Here is a 20,919-nt window from a genome sequence, read left to right on the forward strand (position 1 = left end):
CACTCAAGAAAGGCTGTCTGTCAGAGACAGAAGGAACAGATAACACACATAACAGACACTATGTAACAGACAACACACATAACAGACAACATGTAAACATATATATTCTCATCCTTTAGTTGGTTATTGCAAGGAGTTGGGCTGCTTCCTTTGGCTTCATTAAGTGAAATTAGTAGGAGGTCCCACATGGGTTTATGAGCCTCTTTGCCTCTTCAAACACACCACCAGTTAATCAGACTGGCAGGGCTCACAACGCTTGGTTGACTGGGTACCCCTTTATATATGCATGCGTTGCTGTTGTTGCTTTTTGTTGTTTTTTCTTTTTTGGGGGGGTGTCTGGGATAGAGAAGGGAGAAAGAGAAGGGTTGATTGGGATTTGGTTAACTTGTACAGGGGGCTATTTAGGGTTTTTTCTATCTCTTGTTGCTTGGCAACTTCCTAATGGGTTTTAGCGAGCTCTACCTATCTAGTTTCCTCTATTCCTTTCCTTATTTCCTATTCCAAATCCTGGGGTTCCTTTCCACTCTGCCAAATCCTGCCCAATTCCTCCTGGGCTATCCCTCCTGGCAACCTCCTACCTATCGTCACAATCTCAGGAAAAGGGGCCCTACTGAACGCCCGCGCTGTGCGGTGCCAGATCGGGTGATCCCTGGACAGAGTTTGAACGGAAAATCCCCCTTGCTTTCGGAAGCGGGCTCACGCACGATACACGTGTTACGTGGCCCGACCAGTGCGGCTGGGATTAATGATAGAAAGCAAGACCCCTTCCTGCCCCCTCCGTAAGGGCGCTCGGGAAGTTCGGAAGAAGAACTCCAGCCCCTTGCTTTCAACTGAGATGCCCATTGCGGAGAGTCGGCTGTCTTTCCAAGCCGGGTCTCTCCGTCTTACTTTCAGACTCTCAATTGGTGCTGCTGGCTGGAGATTTTTAGAGGAGAAAGAGATAGAGCTCAGAACCCCCCTTTCGGGTCGAGCAGCAGTCCACGGTCTCTCTCACCAATTGGACCAAGAGACAGGCGAGAAGGAGCGATGGAGAGGAGGGCAGAGAATTCAGTTGCCAGGAGATTCCACCCCCTTCCCACCAGTGCACTGGATTTTTCCTTATACTCACATATCTTCGATTATGGTCCCGGGATCAATGAATAAGCCGGCTGGATCCCTCTTTGCTCCCCGGCTGAACTCCTAGGGCTTTCGATTACCGCCCGGAAGATGGCCGGGGGTCCAAAGGATCTTCCCAGGCAAAATGGCCCGGTGCCGGCTGAAGATTTCGGGGCCCCCGGTCAGCAACACAGGAGAACCACAAAAAGTCCCTGTTCAGGCGCCATCTGTTACGGCTAAAATCTGGGTGCGGGGTTACTCTGCCACCCAGCTCGTCGGACTAAGTCCGTGGGTCCCTGCAGAAGAAATGAGCTCAGCCGGACAGGAGCAAACTGCAGAAGATCCAAGTTTATTGCGCAACAGGTTCAAGGCGAGATTGAACCGCAAGAAAGGGGTGACATGAACTTTTGAAATTTCCCTCCATATCCCAGAATACAGTGCAAAATACATCCCAGATTACATCACGAATACATTAGGAAGAGGTTGGGTTACACCGGATTAACATATGGAGGAGGGAGGGGGGAATATGCAGAGAGCTGGAGATATGGAGGAGGGAGGGGGGAATATGCAGAGAGCTGGAGATATGCGCAGATAAGCACATCATGAGAAGACAATGGTCCAATGCTCCTCCATCCAGCTCTCTGCATATTCCCCCCTCCCTCCTCCATATGTTAATCTGTGTAACCCAACCTCTTAATGTATTCATGATGTAACTGGGATGTATTTTGCACTGTATTCTGGGATATGGAGGGAAATTTCAAAAGTTCATGTCACCCCTTTCTCGCTGTTCAATCTCGCCTTGAACCTGTTGCGCAATAAACTTGGATCTTCTGCAGTTTGCTCCTGCGTCCGGCTGAGCTCATTTTCTTCCGCAGGGACCCACAGACTTAGTCTGATGAGCTGGGTGGCAGAGTAACCCCGCACCCAGATTTTAGCCGTAACATAGCGAAGAAGGAGGTGAAGAAGACATGCCCCCCCTTCCGTATCAGAACAGTGCAAATCCGATGTATGGTTGATTTTTCTATGAATTTATCACAGAAGCGTAGTGTATGTCGTGTGTGAGTGTGAGTGTGTGGAGTTTGTACAAACTGAATGGTGGGGGGGGGGGTTCCCGCTACACCAGTAGAAACTGGTTTTCAGGCAGGAAACTCGGGGAAAGGATGGCAGGGGTCCCTCTTGCTCTGAACTGGAGTCTGGTCCCCTCTCTCCACCATCCTGGTCTTCCCCTTATTTTTCATGCGCCCCCCTCCTGCCCCCCCCCCGGGTGGCGTGTGCGTTTCCTTCCTCGCCTGAGACTCTTCCTCCTCTGAAAAGCGGCTCCAGAAGCAGGAAAACCCGTGTTTTGGGGAGGGGGAGGGGTCTCCTGGCTGGGAAGCCCCCCTCCCTCTCTCTCCCTCCCCCCCTGAGCTGGAGGGTGTTCCTTGGGGGGGTGTCTGGAGGGAGCCATTTCTGAGCCCAAGGCACCTCCCGCCACTAGGCAGCCCTTCGCCTCTTCTCCCTCCCAGCCTTTCCTTGGGATGTTGGGGGAGGGGGAGAGCCAAGGCAACCCCCCCCCCATGGACCCCCCCCCCCGTCTCCCTTGCAGTTAGTCTGGTGGGATGTGGGCTCCTTGGGGCAGAGGGAGGGAAGGGGGGGCAGCCCCTAGAGCAGGAAAAGTGAAGGCAGGGAGAGGGAGGGGAGGACTCGGCTTGCCAAGGGTTAAGAGGAGCAGAGCGGGATTCCTAGAGAGGGCGGGAAGTGAAGGCGGAGTGGAGATCCCCCCTCCCTCCCTTCCTGCTTTCTTCTTCTCTCTCCTTTGCAAAAGCCCCTCCTGGACTCGGGTGAGTCTCCTCTCTCTTCCCCCTGGGGGTGCAATGGGGAGAAGGGGGTCCCAGGGGGGCAGGGAGGGGGCATGGGGGTCCCTGCTCAGATCATGCCTGGGGGGGGGAGACCCCCAAGTCGGGGAGCAGAGGGTCCTCCTTTGTCCTCTCTGCCAAGCCAGGGAGGGGGCGAGTTTGCAGGAAATATGCAGCTCAGATCATGCCTGGGGGGGGGAGAGACCCCCAAGTCTGGGAGCGGAGAGTCAGGCAGCAGCGAAAGGGGCGGAGGGATCCAGGGGGCCAAAGCAAGGCGGGGAAGGGGGGTGGGGAGGCGCCCCCTGGCTCGCTCCCCCCTAGCCTGGAGGTCAGCAAGGACCTCTTCCTGCTTTGGGTAAACTCGCCACCTTGGGTGTCTGGGGGGGGGGAATTGGGGGGCCCAAAATCCCTTTACCTGGTGCAGAAATCCCTTCCAAGGAATCCATTACAGTGATCCGATGGAAGCAGCTCCCAGTCCCTGCAAACATTCCCAAATGATTTAGCCCTCTGCACAGCTGAGGAAGGGGAAACCCCGGAACCCTTGTCTTGTCCGCCCGGGCGGCATCTCTCAGGGCCAGTCTTTTTGGTCTGCCAAGCCCATCATCTTGATCCCAATCACTTCGAAGATTGTCTCATGCTACTCTTCTAGGGAAGACACCAGACAGAAAAAGACAAGAGTCAAGAAAGTGGAGAAGAATGTACTTCGGCACTGACAAAATAGGAGCTGCATTTTGTACATAGTGGACTTGGGGGTCAACTGAAAAGCTGCACTTTAATGTATTATGTCACGATGTTGATTTTGACATTATGAGAATCTGTGTCTAATTCTAGAGAAGTAGTTTCTAGTAAATAACTCAGAACACCAAATGCATAATAAAACAAAAACAAACCAATGATCTCTCCTCCCACAAACATATTTCAGAGGCATGTCAACCGGCCAAAGGCCCAGTTATAGAGAAACCTTTTTGCCTGGCACCTCAAGATGTCAGGAAGGGGCCAGGCGAGTCTCCCACAAATGGGGAACCATGGCAGAAAAGGCCCGTTTTTGTGTTGCCGCCACCCAGACCTCTGGTGGAGGAGGCATGCAGAGAAGGGCCTTAGAGCAGAGGCTGGGTGGCCCTCGGTCGGGGATGGTCTAGTTGAGATTCCTGCACTGCCCCGGGGGGTTGGCTAGATGACCCTCAGGGGTCCCTTCCAACTCTGCAATTCTCTAGTGCAGGCTTGGGCAGATTTTTAGGTACAAGTTGGATGCGAGGGGTGCGTAGGATCCAGTTGCCGTGGAGCGCAACCCGAAAGCGCTCAACCTGAAGCATATTCAACCCAAGGTATGACTGTACTTTGGTGGCTTCCATGCCAGGGTGGGGGCCACATTTCGAGACCGGAGACTTGCAAAGATGGTGTATAAGCACAGGGAATATCGAAGAAGGAGCGGTGTATCAGTCTCAAGATTATTCAGAAATGTGGCATCACCAGCTCCTCTGCTTCCACATACAGATTTGGTCCCCATGCAACCCCAGACAGCGGCAAATACAGTGGTACCTCAGGTTACATACGCTTCAGGTTACATACACTTCAGGCTTCAGACTCCGCTAACACAGAAATAGTACCTCGGGTTAAGAACTTTGCTTCAGGATGAGAACCGAAATAGCACGGCGGCAATTGGAGGCCCCATTAGCTAAAGTGGTGCTTCAGGTTAAGAACAGACCTCTGGAACGAATTAAGTATGTGACCAGAGGTAGCACTGTATGGCCACAACATCTGCCTGGCTTGCGATGAGGGAGCTCAAAGAGCGTCAGCAGGGCTCTCTATACAAAGCACCTAGCATGGGGGAACCTACAGGTAATGGCTACTCGTCTATTTCCTGCCCATGGTCTGGGGTTGCAGTTTTCAGGCTCAGGGACAGGAAGGTGACTGGGTTTGGCACCAAGTTGTGTCCATAAGCCCCACTGAGTTCAAGGGGATCAACTCTCAGGTCACTACTAAGCAGACCCTGCCAGCTTTACGAAGTGGGGTGAGGAGCAAACAGGTGAAATTGGAACCACTGGAGAAGTTTAGAAATGGGGCTTCTGTTAGGGGCAGGAGAATATCTAGGGCAGGAGTTTCTCTGAGGCTCCCTTTGCTTCTTCCTCTCTCCCAGGACCCTGCAGCTTCTTTTGGCTCCTCGACTCCTCAGGAAGGATGAGTGAGACAGATCCTGTCAAGCTAGAGGAGATGGAAGAGGGAAGATGGACGCATGACCTGGTCCGGCTGTCTCCTGCATCCCTCCCCACAACCTCTGAGCGTTCCCTCCCAGGGACCTCCGAGAGATCTGGTGAGTTCCAGGGGAGGGAAGATGGGGACCTGGATGGATGGAGCCAGAGAGGTATCAGGGCTTGCTCAGCTTGGGGGTGGGGGGAGGCAGGCAGGCGGATGGAGATGGAGAAGGGGGGCACCTTTTCGGGCTCCCCCACCTGCCTGCCTTCCTGCGCCTTTGTCATCTGCAGGCAATTTGAGCCAGGAATAGGTCACAGCTCCCTGCCTGACGCGATGTATTGGCAGCTCAAAATGTCTAAAACCAGTTCTGTGATCTGAATGCCCTGCCAATGTCAGACAACTCCCTGATCCATCGCGCAGCACTAGAGGCCATGACTCTTTAATCTGATCCTGCTTTGCAGATTGAACGCAGATGAGGCCTCCGTGTATTGGTTTTTTTCTTTTCTTTTTGGAACAACTTTTTATTTGCTTTTAAAAACAAGGATCATAGGACTAATAAATAATACAATTACGTAGGCCAGGTCTTCTCATGTCATTTCTATGTAAAATAGCAGAATAAATTTGCAGGAATATCTAGTAACATATGGTTCATCATTAGTGGTCAGGGTATGAGTTCTGGGTTCATTAATTGCTTTCAACTGAAGAAAAGGGGGGAACAGGAGAGAGCAGAGAACATTCAACATCGCAAAACTGAATGCCTAGACTGGAGCTCTTGCGGCTCTTGTGCCTAGATTAATTTTGAGCAATAGTCATTATTCCTCTTCTGTCACCAATGAAACAATACAGAGTTGGTCTTATCCTGAAAATGGGAGGGGGGAGTTCAAAGTGAAGAAAGAGATTTACGTATAAATTTAAGTTTAGACCAACCAGATTGAGGCAACAGCTGATGGGGAGTGTTTAGGTGAAGGTGTTGCTGTTTGTTTCACAGACGAGGCGTGGACGTTGCTGGATCCTGACCAGAGAGCTCAGCATAAAGAAGTCAAGGAGGAGAATCCTGGGATCGTGTACTCTCTCGGTAAAACTCCCTGCTGGATCATAAGATCAGTTGGTTTTTTAAAATTTATTTAATCATTTTTTCTATACAAACAGCAACCGCAAAAGACACTACTGTACAACAAAAGCCATAATAACAATAATAACACAATTTGACAATTCAGATTTAAATACACTGATATACCTGTGACTGCACCCTTTTAACAAATTTTTTCCTGTCGAGAACCAGCTCGACATCCGAAATAATCAGTCTCACACCAAGATGACTTGAAGAAAAAGCTTTGGCTTCAGCCGTGCAATGTTTATTGTGTGCAGTAAAAATTATTCATCCTTTCTCCTCCAGCACAGCGTTTGTTCTGTCTCGTACTCAACAAAGTAACAATCAAAAGGAATGCAACCTTGCCCTTGCCCGCAGACAAAAAGAGTCCTATGCTACGTGAGCCAATCATTTAGTCTAGCATGAGGTGTTCACGTGCTCATCAAGCTCTTAACAATATCTCATGCTGCAAAATCACTCTGCAATAATAAGAACTCTGCTCATGCTCTTATGTACAAGCAATCATTTTCCCACATTTTCCCACCTCTTTCTCCTCCCCCCCACTTCCCACCTCTATCCGCCTTACTGCTTAAATATTCATTCCAGATTTCTTCCTATTTATCCATTCTTAATCTGCGTTGACATGCAATTCTCCCTGTTCCCAGTATATTTGTCTTAGACTTAGTAGGCAGAACTCAATTTTTTGAGCTAGTATATGTTCAGTTCTAATGTTAGTTGTTGTATTCTTTCATAAGTACCCTCAGGTGGATTATTTGCCATATCACCCCGTAGTGTTTTTAAAGAAATGTTTAGATTATTTTATTTTAATCTTTGCAGCTTGGCTTTGTTGGCAGAGAAGGATATTATCTTCCCTCTGATGTAAGCTTTATATCCTTCCCATTCCATCAGTCTTGACATTGAAGATTTGGAGTTATTTTTAATATATATTTGTGTTTCTTGGCTTATATATTGAATGAAGTTTTTTTCATTTAGTAATGATATATTAAGATACCATCTCCTCATACCTTCCTGGGTTTTAGATAAATTATATTCCCATATTACTGCTGAGTGATTAGCTATAATGGGAATATCATAGAACCATAGAATCATAGAGTTGGAAGAGACCACAAGGGCCATCGAGTCCAACTCTCTGCCAAGCAGGAAACACCATCAGAGCACTCCTGACATATGGTTGTCAATGTCACATCGGCTACTAACGGGATGTAATGCTGATGTTAGAAAAAAATCAATTCTATGCTGGGTATTATGAATTCCTGCAAAATATGTATATGATTTTTCCTTAGGGTGATGCAATCTCCATGAATCCACTAAATTCCACTGTATCATATAGTTATTAATTGTCTCTCTAACCTTTGTCCCTTTTTTTCCTGGCTACTGAGGTGGTATCCATCTGTGGATCTAAAATTTCATTAAAGTCTCCACCCATTATCAAGTGCTGATACGATAGAAGGCTTAATCTCTTAAAGCAGGTGTGAATAAACTTATGGTCATCAGTGTTTGGGGCACAGACATTTACTATTGCTATTTCTGTCCCTTCTGCTTTAATTACAATTATTAAGCACCGGCCATCTTCCTCTCTTATTATATCTTGTATTTCATGAGGCCAGCCTTTCCTAAATAAAATTGTGACTCCCCTAGCATTTTCGTCTGAGTTTGTTGAAATAACTTCTTTTACCCATTGACATTTCAAAGTTTGAGCCCCTTGTTCTGTCAAATGTGTTTCCTTTAATAGACCTATATCAGCCTTTAATGACTGTAGATATTTGAGTGTTAGCATTTGTTTTTTTTCTTTTCCTTTAACCCCTTGACATTCATACTTATAATTCTTATTATGACTTTAATCTGTAAGCTTCCTTGTCCTCTATTTTATCTTTAGCAAAATTGTTTGGAAGGCCTAATATAGACCAAATATACTGAAAATTATTATCGCTCCAACCTGAGTCATATATTAACTGTACGTATATTTAACATATGGATTATGAAATATATGAGTAATTAACATTATTGCATATCTAAATATATATATAAGGCAGACTCTACCCGTTATACACACTGAAATTAACTTTAAGTATTCCCAATTAAATAATTATTATTTGAAAATATTCAAAGGAAGTAGAGAAAAAAAGAGAGAAAGGTGTAAAGTAGTTCTATCAACAGTAAAAAGGATTCTGAAAGGGTAGGCTCAAATATATACCAATAACCAACAATTAATTATATAATATCAGCACTAACGGTAAGAAAACAAAACATAAACTACTTAATACACTCAACAATAAAACAGAGATAAATAACAAAAAAGAACAACAGAAAGGAGGGGGGACCAAATTTATGACTTTCGCTCTGAAGGAGGATGCAAACATTCACCCCTTTGAGCTCCTAGGTTCACATATATATAATAGTCAGGAGTATGTTGCTGTTTGTTTCACAGACAAGGTGTGGACGTTGCTGGATCCTGACCAGAGAGTTCTACATAAGGAAGTAAAGGAGGAGAATCCTGGGATCATGGACCCTCTTGGTAAAATTCCGTTAGATCATAAGATCAGTTTTGAAAATCCATTCATACCTCTATATGATGAACCTTCACTATTTGGATGGAGACCAAGAGCAACTGGGATTCTAACATCCCCCACCGTGAACCCAGAATGGAGGGATATCAACTGTTTCCTCTGTGAATGTTCTGCGTCTAGTCATGCCTTTTAAAACAGTGACCAGGCTTCTCTGAACCACCCAGGCCTTCTTAAATGCCGGCTTCAGAGTTTTTAGGGAAGTTGGTGTAACTTCTGTCAGGTTTCATAGAATCATAGAATCATAGAGTTGGAAGAGACCACCAGGGCCATCGAGTCCAACCCCCTGCCAAGCAGGAAACACCATCAGAGCACTCCTGACATATGGTTGTCAAGCCTCTGCTTAAAGACCTCCAAAGAAGGAGACTCCACCACACTCCTTGGCAGCAAATTCCACTGTCGAACAGCTCTTACTGTCAGGAAGTTCTTCCTAATGTTTAGGTGGAATCTTCTTTCTTGTAGTTTGGATCCATTGCTCCGTGTCCGCTTCTCTGGAGCAGCAGAAAACAACCTTTCTCCCTCCTCTATGTGACATCCTTTTATATATTTGAACATGGCTATCATATCACCCCTTAACCTCCTCTTCTCCAGGCTAAACATGCCCAGCTCCCTTAGCCGTTCCTCATAAGGCATCGTTTCCAGGCCTTTGACCATTTTGGTTGCCCTCCTCTGGACACGTTCCAGTTTGTCAGTGTCCTTCTTGAATTGTGGTGCCCAGAACTGGACACAGTACTCCAGGTGAGGTCTGACCAGAGCAGAATACAGTGGCACTATTACTTCCCTTGATCTAGATGCTATACTCCTATTGATGAGGCCCAGAATTGCATTGGCTTTTTTAGCTGCTGCGTCCCACTGTTGGCTCATGTCAAGTTTGTGGTCAACCAAGACTCCTAGATCCTTCTCACATGTACTGCTCTCAAGCCAGGTGTCACCCATCTTGTATTTGTGCCTCTCATTTTTTTTGCCCAAGTGCAATACTTTACATTTCTCCCTGTTAAAATTCATCTTGTTTGTTTTTGCCCAGTTCTCTAATCTGTCAAGGTCGTTTTGAAGTGTGATCCTGTCCTCTGGGGTGTTAGCCACCCCTCCCAGTTTGGTGTCATCTGCAAATTTGATCAGGATGCCCTTGAGTCCATCATCCAAGTCGTTGATAAAGATGTTGAATAAGACCGGGCCCAAGACAGAACCCTGTGGCACCCCACTAGTCACTCTTCTCCAGGATGAAGAGGAACCATTGATGAGCACCCTTTGGGTTCGGTCAGCCAGCCAGTTACAAATCCACTGAATGGTAGCATAGTCAAGACCGCATTTTACCAGCTTCTTTACAAGAATTTGTAATTTACCAGCTTCTTTACAAGGTTTGTTGTTTTGGCTTCTGCTTGCATTTGATTAACCAAAGAGATGACTGACCTTGGAGATGGAGTGGAGTCCAGGATTGAGCCAGAACAAAATCCATTCCAGATAAAAGCCAAGCAATGTTAATACCAGTTAATACCAGCCAACTAAGGAAGTGAAAACTATAGTAAGGTCTCACATCTCACTCCCTTCAGTTCTTCCTCTATCACAAGCATTCATTAACTTTGTTCAATAATGGATGTGAAGCACGTCCCCTGCGCTCTGAGTGGGGTTGGGGTCTGGGGCAGCGATGCATAGTTTGCATGACTTACGCTGACATGGCAGTGCATTGGTGGGGGAGGGGTCAGGTGGTGGGTTTGATGGTTCTGTGTCTGCGCCCCTGTCACAGTATGCTGGCAGTTGCGCCCCACAGGTTTCAAGAGAGTCAGTCGCCCTGCAGGCGTGCTCAAACGCTGGGAGGGTCGAAGATGCCACACATCAACAATGACATTAAGTTAGACTTCGAGGATGTCCTCTTGAGGCCGAAACGGAGCACTCTCAAGTGAGGTGGGGGGAAAACATTGTTCAATAATCTGGACCTCCATTTGTTTTTGAGGCGCTAATTAACTTCTCTCTTCATTGCAGATGGTGATGAATTGGAAGGGGAGAACAAGGGAGACCACAACAGAATCTACATATCGGAGAAGTCTTATAAATATTCAGAGTGTGGAGAGAACATCGGTCAGAGCTCCCAGTCCACCTCCCATCAAAGAAAGAGCTTCGTTCAGAGGAATAGCCTTACTTCACACGTAAGAACACAGAGTAGGGAGAAACTGTATCAGTGCTTGGAGTGTGGAAAGAGCTTCAGTCGGAAGGATCATCTCACTTCCCATCAAAGAATTCATACTGGGGAGAAACCATATCAGTGCTTTGAATGTGGAAAGAGCTTCAGAAAGAGCTCCCATCTCACTTCCCATCAAAGAATTCATACGGGTGACAAACCCTATCAGTGCTTCGAATGTGGAAAGAGCTTCAGCCAGGGGATCTATCTCACTTTCCATCAAAGAATTCATACAGGGGAGAAACCATATCAATGCCTGGAATGTGGAAAGAGCTTCATTTACAAGCTGAGTCTCGCTTCCCATCACAGATTTCATACAGGGGAGAAACCTTTTCAATGCCTTGAGTGTGGAAAGAGCTTCAGTCACAGGCAGGGTCTCACTTCGCATCAAAAAATTCATACAGGGGAGAAACCCTATCAGTGCTTAGAATGTGGAAAGAGCTTCAGTCACAGGCAGAGTCTCACTTCCCATCAGCGAATTCATACAGGGGAGAAACCCTATCAGTGTTTAGAATGTGGAAAGAGCTTCCGGGAGGGGACTAAGCTTTCTTCCCATCAACGAATTCATACAGGGGAGAAACCCTATCAATGCCTGGAATGTGGAAAGAGCTTTAGTCAAAGCGCACATCTCACTTCCCATCAAAGAATTCATACAGGGGAGAAACCCTATCAGTGCTTTGAATGTGGAAAGAGATTCATTCTCAGGCAAAGTCTTACTGCCCATCAAAAAATTCATTCAGGGGAGAAACCCTATCAGTGCTTAGAATGTGGAAAGAGCTTCTTGGAGGGGACTACGCTCTCTTCCCATCAAAGAATTCATACAGGGGAGAAACCTTTTCAATGCCTTGAGTGTGGAAAGAGCTTTCGTCACAATTCCAGTCTCACTTGCCATCAAAGAATTCATACCGGGACGAAACCCTATCCGTGCTTGGAATGTGGGATGAGGTTCAATCGAAAGGATAGTCTCACTTCCCATCAAAGAACGCATACAGGTCAGAAACCGTATCAGTGCTTCCAATGTGGAAAGAGCTTCAGTCAAAGCTCGAATCTCAAGACCCATCAAAGAATTCATACAAGGGAGAAACCATTATGGAGGCCTCCCTCTCTGGTAACAGGACACCCATGAAGTGTTTGGCAGCAGTCCTGTATTTCAGTGACTCCTATCTGCTCATATGAGCATGCAAACAGCAGAGGAAATGATAGCTGAGCTGTTGGAAGTATGTAGTATCGCTATTTATTGCAGTGTATCAAATCAAAACAAATCAACACAAATCATAATATAGAATATAGCACCAGTGTGAGGAGCAGCTCACACACATCCTGTCTGTCTAGGAGACAGAACAAAAAGATGAAAAACAGAAGCACAAAGAACGGAAGTTCTGTGTCTGAGTTTCCGTTCTTACACTTCCAGAAGTGTGGAATGTAAATAAGGATAACATGATCCAGAAATGGGAGGGTGAAAATACTAGCATCCTACCCCTTTTCATGACAACCATTGCCGCATATTTAGCTCATGTGCACTTTAGTTATAAACAGTCAGTTGCTCTTTGTTAACAACATTTGACAACAAATCAGCAATTTCTTTTCCTGGCATATAGGACACACGAGTCCTGTTTGGATACAATCTCTTGCATGAGATAATTTGATCTGCAACTATTTGGTTCTTTGCTTTTTGTCCGAGGGCTCCTTTGGACAAAAAGCAAGGACACCAACCAGGAAAATTGGAGGAAAACAGCAGCCAGTAGGCTTGGTCTTTATTGAGACTGTCGCGATAGGACTCCAACTCACTGCAAGACGAAGCAAGATGGAAGCCCAAAACAAAAGAAGACCCCATCTTTTCTTAGCTACTAATCCCCCATGCTGCACCCCTAAGACTACATCAGAACTACATCATTGATACATCACAAAAAGGAGGGGTTGAGGGAGGAGTTGTGGTGGTAACCTCAGTGTCTTGTCACCTGGCCAGTTCCTTCTTTCCCCCTCCCCATGAGTACATCCCAGAGGACAAAGAGGAGTTCATGGTTTCCTGCTTCCAGAGGGAAGGGTTGGTCACTGGTTGTTAAGGCACGGGTTCCTTCTCCTAGGATGTGACCAAGGTATTTTACTTCCCTTTGGCAATACTGTATTTTCTTTGGGGATACCTTGTGTCCTTTATGCGCTCATGCCGTGAGAAGAGCTATGGTGTCCAGCTTACAATATTCTAAGTCCCACCCACATTGTAAGATGTCATCAATGTGTAGAAGGAGGGCGGACCCCTTTGGAAGGGTAATGTCTAGCAGATCCTGATTTAGTATAGCGGAAAATATTCCACATAGTCCTGGGGTAGTCACGTCCATGTTAATCGTCTGGTTTGCCAGGTGAAGGCATCCACTGGGATGCTGAAGAATGCAGAACATAAATCAATGACAGAGTAAACTACCGTTCCCTCCGGAATTGGTGATGAGGATTGGCATGGTGGGGAAGTTCACAAGTCTCAAGTCCTGAACCAAGCACCCTTTTACAGGGTTCGTGTGGGGCTTGCGGACAGGGAGCAAGGGGGTGCTACAAGGAGAAGCGCAGGGAACTAGAACTCCCATTTTTAAGAATTCCACAATCATCGGAGTAAGTCTTTCTATTGCTTCCTTTGGTAATGGGTATTGTTTGGTATAGGGAAAAGGCAGGTCTTTCCTGTACTTCACCTTTACTGGGGTGGCGGACTTCAAGAGTCCAACCGATGTGGATTCAGTTTCGCACAGCCGGGGGGGGACCCCATTTAGGAGCTCGGGGGAAGATCCAGATCTTTATTATCCTTCTCTTGTAAGAATCCTTGGTAGTTGAAGATAGATTCATTGGGCATCCCCTCCTGTCGACACTGGATGGTGGCATTTAGTTTACAAAGCAGATCCCTCCCCAAAAGGATGATGGGGCTAGAAGTTAATAAAAAAGTGTGCTTAACGGACAAAGGTCCAACTGACACTTTGGCAGCCTTGGAAAGGGGGCAAACTCTAAGAATCCTGTCCAGTCCCATTACAGTCCTGGTTCCTTCTCCTGGGGTCAAGTGACTATTTGTGAGAGTAGAAGAGGTGGCCCCCATGTCTAGCAGACAGTCTTAAGATTGTCCGTCTATCTGCATGGTGCAGATAGGATCCGAGGATGATGGTTGTAGGATAGGGCAAAGGAAAGGAAAAGAGGCGGGATCTGCTTCTGATTGTCAATAGTCATTTTATTCCTGCATTACCATTTCGTGGGAAGGGTTGCAGGGCAGTTTGGATGGTTGAAAGGATTGGTGTTCTTGGGGAGAGTCCTAGGTCGCGGTAAAGGAGGAGGAAGCGCCCTTTGGGGTTGCATTTGGGAGGACCCATAATCAGGGAGTTTCCCTGAGCCTGGGGTTAGCTGGTTCCCTGTATTCCGGCCTCAGTGTCCTTGCCTCTCTTATAGTCTGATCTCTCGGGCCTGGATTCTTGGTGTCCGATTAATAATAGGCAGTTCCTTCTGATGTGTCCTTCCTCATTGCAATGGAAACAGACACGTCTGTCTGGCTGTTCATGTCCTCTTCCCTTCTGCCTTTCCCTAGGAGGGGGGACCCTGGTTGGGTAGGCTAGCACTCATGGGGATTCTCCTCTCTGGTCCTTCCTTTTTCGTTCATCTCTTGAATTAAAAACTGACTTGGCAATAGTCTGATCTCATTTATCATTTTCCTGTTGTAGCTGAGGTGTGCGTTTAACGCCTTCTGTATGTCAGCAGTGGCTTGGCCTTTAAAGAATCCCTTAACAATAACCTCATGTTGTGGACTATCAGGGTGTATCCCATCCCAGGTTTTGATTGCAGACACCAATTGGGTAGAATAATCAGAAGGGTGTTCATCGGGTCCTTGTAGGACGCCTTGGACTTTAGTCCAGTTCACTGTTTGCTGTCCTGCAGCTTGCAAGCCATCCAGGATAGCTTTCTTAAATATCTTCAAACCCCATATACCCCCAGTTGTGTTATAATCCCAGGCAGGGTCATTCAGGAGGTTTTGGGCTGTCAAAGGGGGCATATCAGCGGGTCTGTCTGCTTGATAGTCAGGTCTGCTTGAAGTTTCCTCTGTCTTCACCAGTATCTCCCTCTTCTCATCTTCATCAAAAAGGACTCCTAACAACATGTGCATCTCAGTCCACGTTGGATTATGAGTGGGAAAGATAGTGGCTCCTTGTCGATGGCATTTATCGGGGTCATCTTGGAGGGAAGGCATTTTATCTGACCTGTTCATTAAATTGGAGGTGAGGAAAGGCTGATGGATGAAAACCATGTGAGGCGGGTCTCCTGCTCTTGCCAGGGGTATGGGTAGCATTCTGAGGGGGAGCACAGTCTACTTCTCCATTGACTAGGTTATTTCTGTGGCAAGTTGGCCTAGAGATCGGTTCTTCACCTTCCACATCTGAAGGAGCCCCCCGCAGGCAGAGCATTGGGGTTGGGATTAGCTTGTTCCCCCCTCCCTCCTGGCACGTTCTGGAGAAGGTTATTCTGAGCTGGGGTTTGTAGGTTTTGGGAGAGATCGGGGGCAGGATTCCCCGGGCTGTCTACAGCTCCTGCCCCGGCTCTGGCTCTGGCTCTGGCTCCTGGTCCGGCTGGCAGGGGTCCCATTGGTTCAGGGTAGTAAAAGCAAACCTAGACAGCATCTTAAAAAGCAGAGACATCACCTTGCCAACAAAGGTCCGTATAGTTAAAGCTCTGGTTTTCCCAGTAGTGATGTATGGAAGTGAGAGCTGGACCATAAAGAAGGCTGATCACCGAAGAATGGATGCTTTTGAATTCTGGTGCTAGAGGAGACTTGAGAGTCCCATGGACTGCAAGAAGATCAAACGCATCCATTCTTAAGGAAATCAGCCCTGAGTGCTCACTAGAAGGACAGATTGTGAAGCTGAGGCTCCAATACTTTGGCCACCTCATGAGAAGAGAAGACTCCCTGGAAAAGACCCTGATGTTGGGAAAGATGGAGGACACAAGAAGGGGACAACAGAAGACGAGATGGTTGGACAGTGTTCTTGAAGCTACCAGCATGAGTTTGACCAAAGTGCGGGAGTCAGTGGAAGACAGGAGTGCCTGGCGTGCTCTGGTCCAGGGGGTCACGAAGAGTCGGACACGACTAAATGACTAAACAAAGTAAAAGGAAATGAGTGACCTATCTACCTTTTCCTCTTGCTCCGTTCTTCCTGATTTCATCATAAGGAGGGGGTCTGGTGGTTCCCAGTACAGCCATCTGCCGAGCAATCTGTGCTTGCTTACATTTAAAGAGTTTGTGGGCCTCCACAAAGGCATTTAGGTAGTAAAGCTGTTGGGGTTTTTCATCAGCTGAGTAGGATCTAAGTGCTTGCATCTTCGTAACGTTAAAAGAGCCTTGAGGTGGCCATTGAGACCCTGCCTCTAGGTGATGGGTAAAAGCCACCCATGAAAAGTTACAAAGGTCTCTCAATTTGGACTTGGAAAACCCTTTCGCCCCTTTAAACTTTTCCAGTTGGAGATGACAAACTGGAGAGGTGTATCAGAATCCTCTCTAGGGCAAAGAGTCTTCATGGAGGAGTCCAGCTAGGGTGCTTGGAGGGTTGAGCTCCCATTTCCCTTTTATACCGGGGGGGTGGGTGGGTTGCTCAATAACAACCTATACAAGGAGATAGACAAACAGATATAAGAGAGGGACAAAGGGGGGGGGGAGTCTAATACTCAGGTGCCCCTCGCATTCCTTTCTGGGCAAACTCTGATGGATTGGACCAGAGAAGGCAAGTAGAAATCTAAAGGCAATCCCTGCCTACAACTGAAACCACAGGCAACTGGCCTGCAAACCACGGGTCTCCTGACCCAGAAACCATGGATCCAGAATTCACTCAGTGCTGCTCACAAAACTATTCCATGGGGCTCTTTCTCTCTCTCCTTGTTCTTCCCTCGCCTGCTCAACACAACCTTCTGCCTCTCCCAGCGACTCCTTCCCAGCTTATGACCCACACATTCCCCTCCGTCTCTTTTTCTGGGTCTTCAATGCCAAGGCGCTGCAGAAGCTTCTTTGGAGCGGATGCATCTGGTTCCCAATAAATCACGCAGAGGCAAAGTTCATTGGCCAAAGAAGAACTTTTGACTAAAGGTTTCTCAGCTGTCTTACTGAAAAAAACTTCAGGACACTTTGCAGACATAGTATTTTCCAGTATTTTCCAGTTTCTGCCCTCAAGACTTTAGCCACGACATTTTGTCTCACTGCCAGGAAAGCATCTCCAGCTCCCTCGTTTCTGTGGCAACACGTTTTGGGATGCGGTTCTTTGCAGACCCATTTGTATTTCTTTCCACTTCGAGACTTCATCCTTTTCTTGTGGGTTTCTGTGGGTAACCTCCAGTCCAGGAACCTTTTTAAAAATTTCTCCTATATATACATGACTGGATTTAGAAATAAATAAATCTGAAAGTGATCTATAATGAGACTGGAACATTATAATTATTGGTAGAAACAACTCTTTAAAACTTTCAAAAAATGAATCGGCAACAAATTTTAAAACAAATTTTCTTGCCGTGAAGTTGAGTGTGCAGATGTGGGGGGAGGGGGATATTCCGAACCAGAGCCCATCTTTTTCAAGGGATCCTTTTTAAACTTGGGACTGTCTGCATGTGACCCCATCTCTACAGCTCCCATAAACACCACAGAGAAGGTGGCCAGAGCCTGAAAGGCAAAAGCCTAGGCCTCAAACGCAGGTCTCAGGGATGCTTCCCCCGTGGAGACCAGGGACCCCTTCTCCTTCGGAAGGGACCTCCGAGGAGGAAGCCAGGGCGGATCAGTCCCTGGAACTGGGGGGCGATTCCAAGACTCACCTGGAAAGCGCCATTTCATGTTCCTTTCTCCACTTGCCAGGAGCCTGAGCTCCATTTGGGGTCCCTCCTTCCGCACCCCAAGGTTCCTCCAAGGCCTTGGGGAAGGAAACTGAGGCAGGCTCTGCTTGCTCCCCAGGGTCCTTCGGGGGGGGGCTGTGTCTTCCTCTGGCCATGGCACCCCCAGGAAGCCTTGGAAGAAAGGCAGGAGACCCTCAGCAGAGAACAGCCAAGTCCGGTTCTTCTCCGCAATGGCTTCCACTGGAGAGCCCGTGTGGTGTAGTGGTTCAGAGCGGTAGTCTCGTAACCTGGGGAACCGGGTTCGTGTCTCCGCTCCTCCCCATGCAGCTGCTGGGTGACCTTGGGCCAGTCACCCTTCTCTGAAGTCTCTCAGCCCCACTCACCCCACAGAGTGTTTGTTGTGGGGCAGGAAGGGAAAGGAGATTGAGAGCCACTTTGAGACTCCTGAAGGGGAGTGAGGCAGCTCTGCTTAGGGAAGCTTTTAATGTTTAATAGGTTATTGTATTTTGGTGTTCTGTTTGAAGTCGCCCAGAGTGGCTGGGTATAAATAAATTGTTGTTGTTGTTGTTGTTGTTGTAAAGCGGGAGGACTCCCCTGCTCAGCGCCTGAAGGCCCCAGTCCTGCCACTCCCCCCCTGGCCTAGGACGGGGCCTGACGGCCAGATGCTGCCGCTGCTGGTCAGAGGGCTCTGTTTTGTTTGTTTGTTTTTTGTTTAAGTTGCTGTTATTTTTTACCTGTGTCATTTTAAACTGTGATATTAATGCTGTATTCCTAGTTTTAGATTTTGATTTATGTGGAAATTGCTTCCCATTTGGTTGTGTATGTTTTTATGTGGTTTCTTTATTGTTTATAACTTTTGTAATTACAGTGGTACCTCAGGTTAAGTACTTAATTCGTTCCGGAGGTCTGTACTTAACCTGAAACTGTTCTTAACCTGAAGCACCACTTTAGCTAATGGGGCCTCCTACTGTTGTCATGCTGCCGGAGCACGATTTCTGTTCTCGCCCTGAAGCAAAGTTCTTAACCTGAAGCACTATTTCTGGGTTCACGGAGTCTGTAACCTGAAGCGTATGGAACCCGAGGTACCACTGTATGTAAATCTTGTTGTGCTGTGGGCCGCCTTGAGCATTGTTTTTTTAACTGGAAAGGTGGCATACAAATAAAAAATGATGATGATGATGATGATATCAAATCCAAAGTCTTCTTCCTCTTCTGAGGGATTCCTCTCTTTCTTGTCTGCGCTGGACTGGGAGGACCCCATTTCAGCCATTTCCCCAGAGGCCCACAGGGATCCGGAGTGAGAGTAGTTCTCCTGTTGAACTACTGCCTGAAGCGGAGGAACAGACGTCTTAGCCCGTTTTGGGGGCAAATGAGGGCCATCCAGAAAGGGCCCCTGGGACCCCGAGGGGCCAGCAGGGGATTCTCCAGCCTGGTATTTCCCTTATTCCTGCAGGTGGAGCCCTTCTCCTAGCGCTGACTCTTGGGGTGACCAAGGATGCTGCTCCGGGGGTCAAACTCCCCTGAGGGAACCCTCCACCTCAGAGGGGATACAGCCCTTATTACTATTCTTCTTCTTCTTCTTCTCCTTGGGCCTCCGAGACAGAGAGGGGCTTTCCCTCCTGGCCCCCTTTGCCTGTCCTGGCGCAGAACCCGGCGGATCCCCCAAGGCTGCTTGCCTGGCGTCTCCCAGCCGGGAGGAGAGACCCCGAGAGCGTGGGACCCCCGAGGCCCACAGGGGAGCCATGGCGTCTCTGGGAAAAACAAAATGGCCTTCCCGCCTTTTTTGGAAAAGGGCGGGAAACCCCTTCTCCTGGCCCTGCCGCCTCCTGGGCTCCTCCTGGCCATGGGGGGGGGGGAATCCAGCTGCCCCAAATAATGGGGGGAGAGGAAGAGGAAGGATGAAGGAGAAGCTGGGAGGGGGAGCAGCCATGAGGGAAACTTGGGGGGGAAACTCCCTCAGGAAAGCGGGCGAAGGAGAGGAGGAGGAGGCCCCGGGGAATCTGGAAGGGGATTGGCCAGCTGCCCAATGGAGAGGCCTCTGATTGGTCCAGCCCGGCTCTGGGGCGGGAAATGGGTCTCCTGCCTCCATGTGCTTCTGGGAGCCCAGGAGAAACTGGTTTTCAGGCTGGAAACTCGGGGAAAGGAAGGCCGGGCTCCCTCTGGCTTTGAAGCAGCTGCGTCTGTAACAGGGACAAGCCAAGCTCAGCGCCACCTCCAACCCCCTCCCCACTTTAAAACCACAATTTTGAAAAGAAATGCCTGTCAAATACGAAGAAATCAGCACTTCCACCTGCTCAGCACCTGCTTTTTCCCTTGGTTTTCAGGGAGGGCTTTTCTTAGCCCCTCACCCCCCAACTCAAAATAAGGGGCAGGCCAGCTGGAGACCCTTCCCCCCCCCAACCCTCTTATCGTTATTTAACGGCATCCCAATTATATGTATTCCCCTCCAGGAAGTTCTCCTCGGCCTTTGAGCCACGTTGAGCCTGGAGTGTCCTGGGGAACCTTCTGCCACTGGAGAATCAGACTCAGGCGCCTTCTCCTGGCAGCCCATTCAGAAGACACCCCCCCAAGGGATGTCTTCTCCCCTTGAGATAGTTTTCAACTTTTTGTGTTGTTACTCTGTTGGTTTTTCTTTTGCTGCAAACCACTGCGGTATATTTTTCAGATGCCACTTCTATCAGTGTTAACAATCCATCTTTTGGGGCATTTTAGGCTGAGAGACAGGGACTGACTGGCCCCACGTCCCCCCTGAGCTGCTCTCTCTCGCTTCCCAGGTCCCGCTCTGCAGAACAGAACCCATCATCCCAGGACCTCCGAAATGAATTGATAAATGCACAGGACAGTCCACTCTGCAGATTGAACTGTTCCAAGGATAGGCAGGTGAAACTCGAAAAATTAGAATATTGTGGAAAAGTTCATTTATTTCAGTAATTCAACTTTAAAAGTGAAACTAGTATATGAGATCGACTCATGACATGCAAAGCGAGATCTGCTTCTACTTCTCAGAGGTCCAATCTTGCTTGATTCGCAATCCTTGTTTTGCTGATTTCCTTGAATAGAATATCTCAGAAAATTAGAATATTCTGAGATTGTTAATTGGGGGTTTTCATCAGCTGT

General features: G+C 47.8%; 1 protein-coding gene across 4 annotated transcripts in view; it reads left to right on the forward strand.

The window, feature by feature from the left end:
- The window catches only part of LOC310702297 (uncharacterized protein), a 636,573-nt gene extending 619,179 nt beyond the window's left edge, over positions 1–17,394 (forward strand). Inside the window, exons 2-6 of one of the 4 annotated variants that reach the window (XR_014523442.1) lie at positions 5,068–5,241; positions 6,112–6,198; positions 8,663–8,749; positions 10,779–14,226; positions 14,284–17,394. Coding sequence is in view for 3 of the 4 variants with exons in the window: in XM_083493721.1 (XP_083349847.1) it covers positions 4,676–4,769; positions 5,068–5,241; positions 6,112–6,198; positions 8,663–8,749; positions 10,779–12,100 (1,764 nt within the window). In the remaining variant the exon portion in view is untranslated. Of the gene's footprint in view, positions 1–4,262; positions 4,770–5,065; positions 5,242–6,111; positions 6,199–7,394; positions 7,704–8,662; positions 8,750–10,778 lie in introns of those variants that run through there. The other 3 variants (XM_083493721.1, XM_083493722.1, XM_083493723.1) reach the window with 3 other exon arrangements.
- Positions 17,395–20,919: the final 3,525 nt, after the last annotated feature.

The sequence above is a fragment of the Podarcis liolepis genome (genome assembly GCF_965112155.1).
Source record: "Podarcis liolepis genome assembly, chromosome: 2".
Taxonomy (NCBI): domain Eukaryota; kingdom Metazoa; phylum Chordata; class Lepidosauria; order Squamata; family Lacertidae; genus Podarcis; species Podarcis liolepis.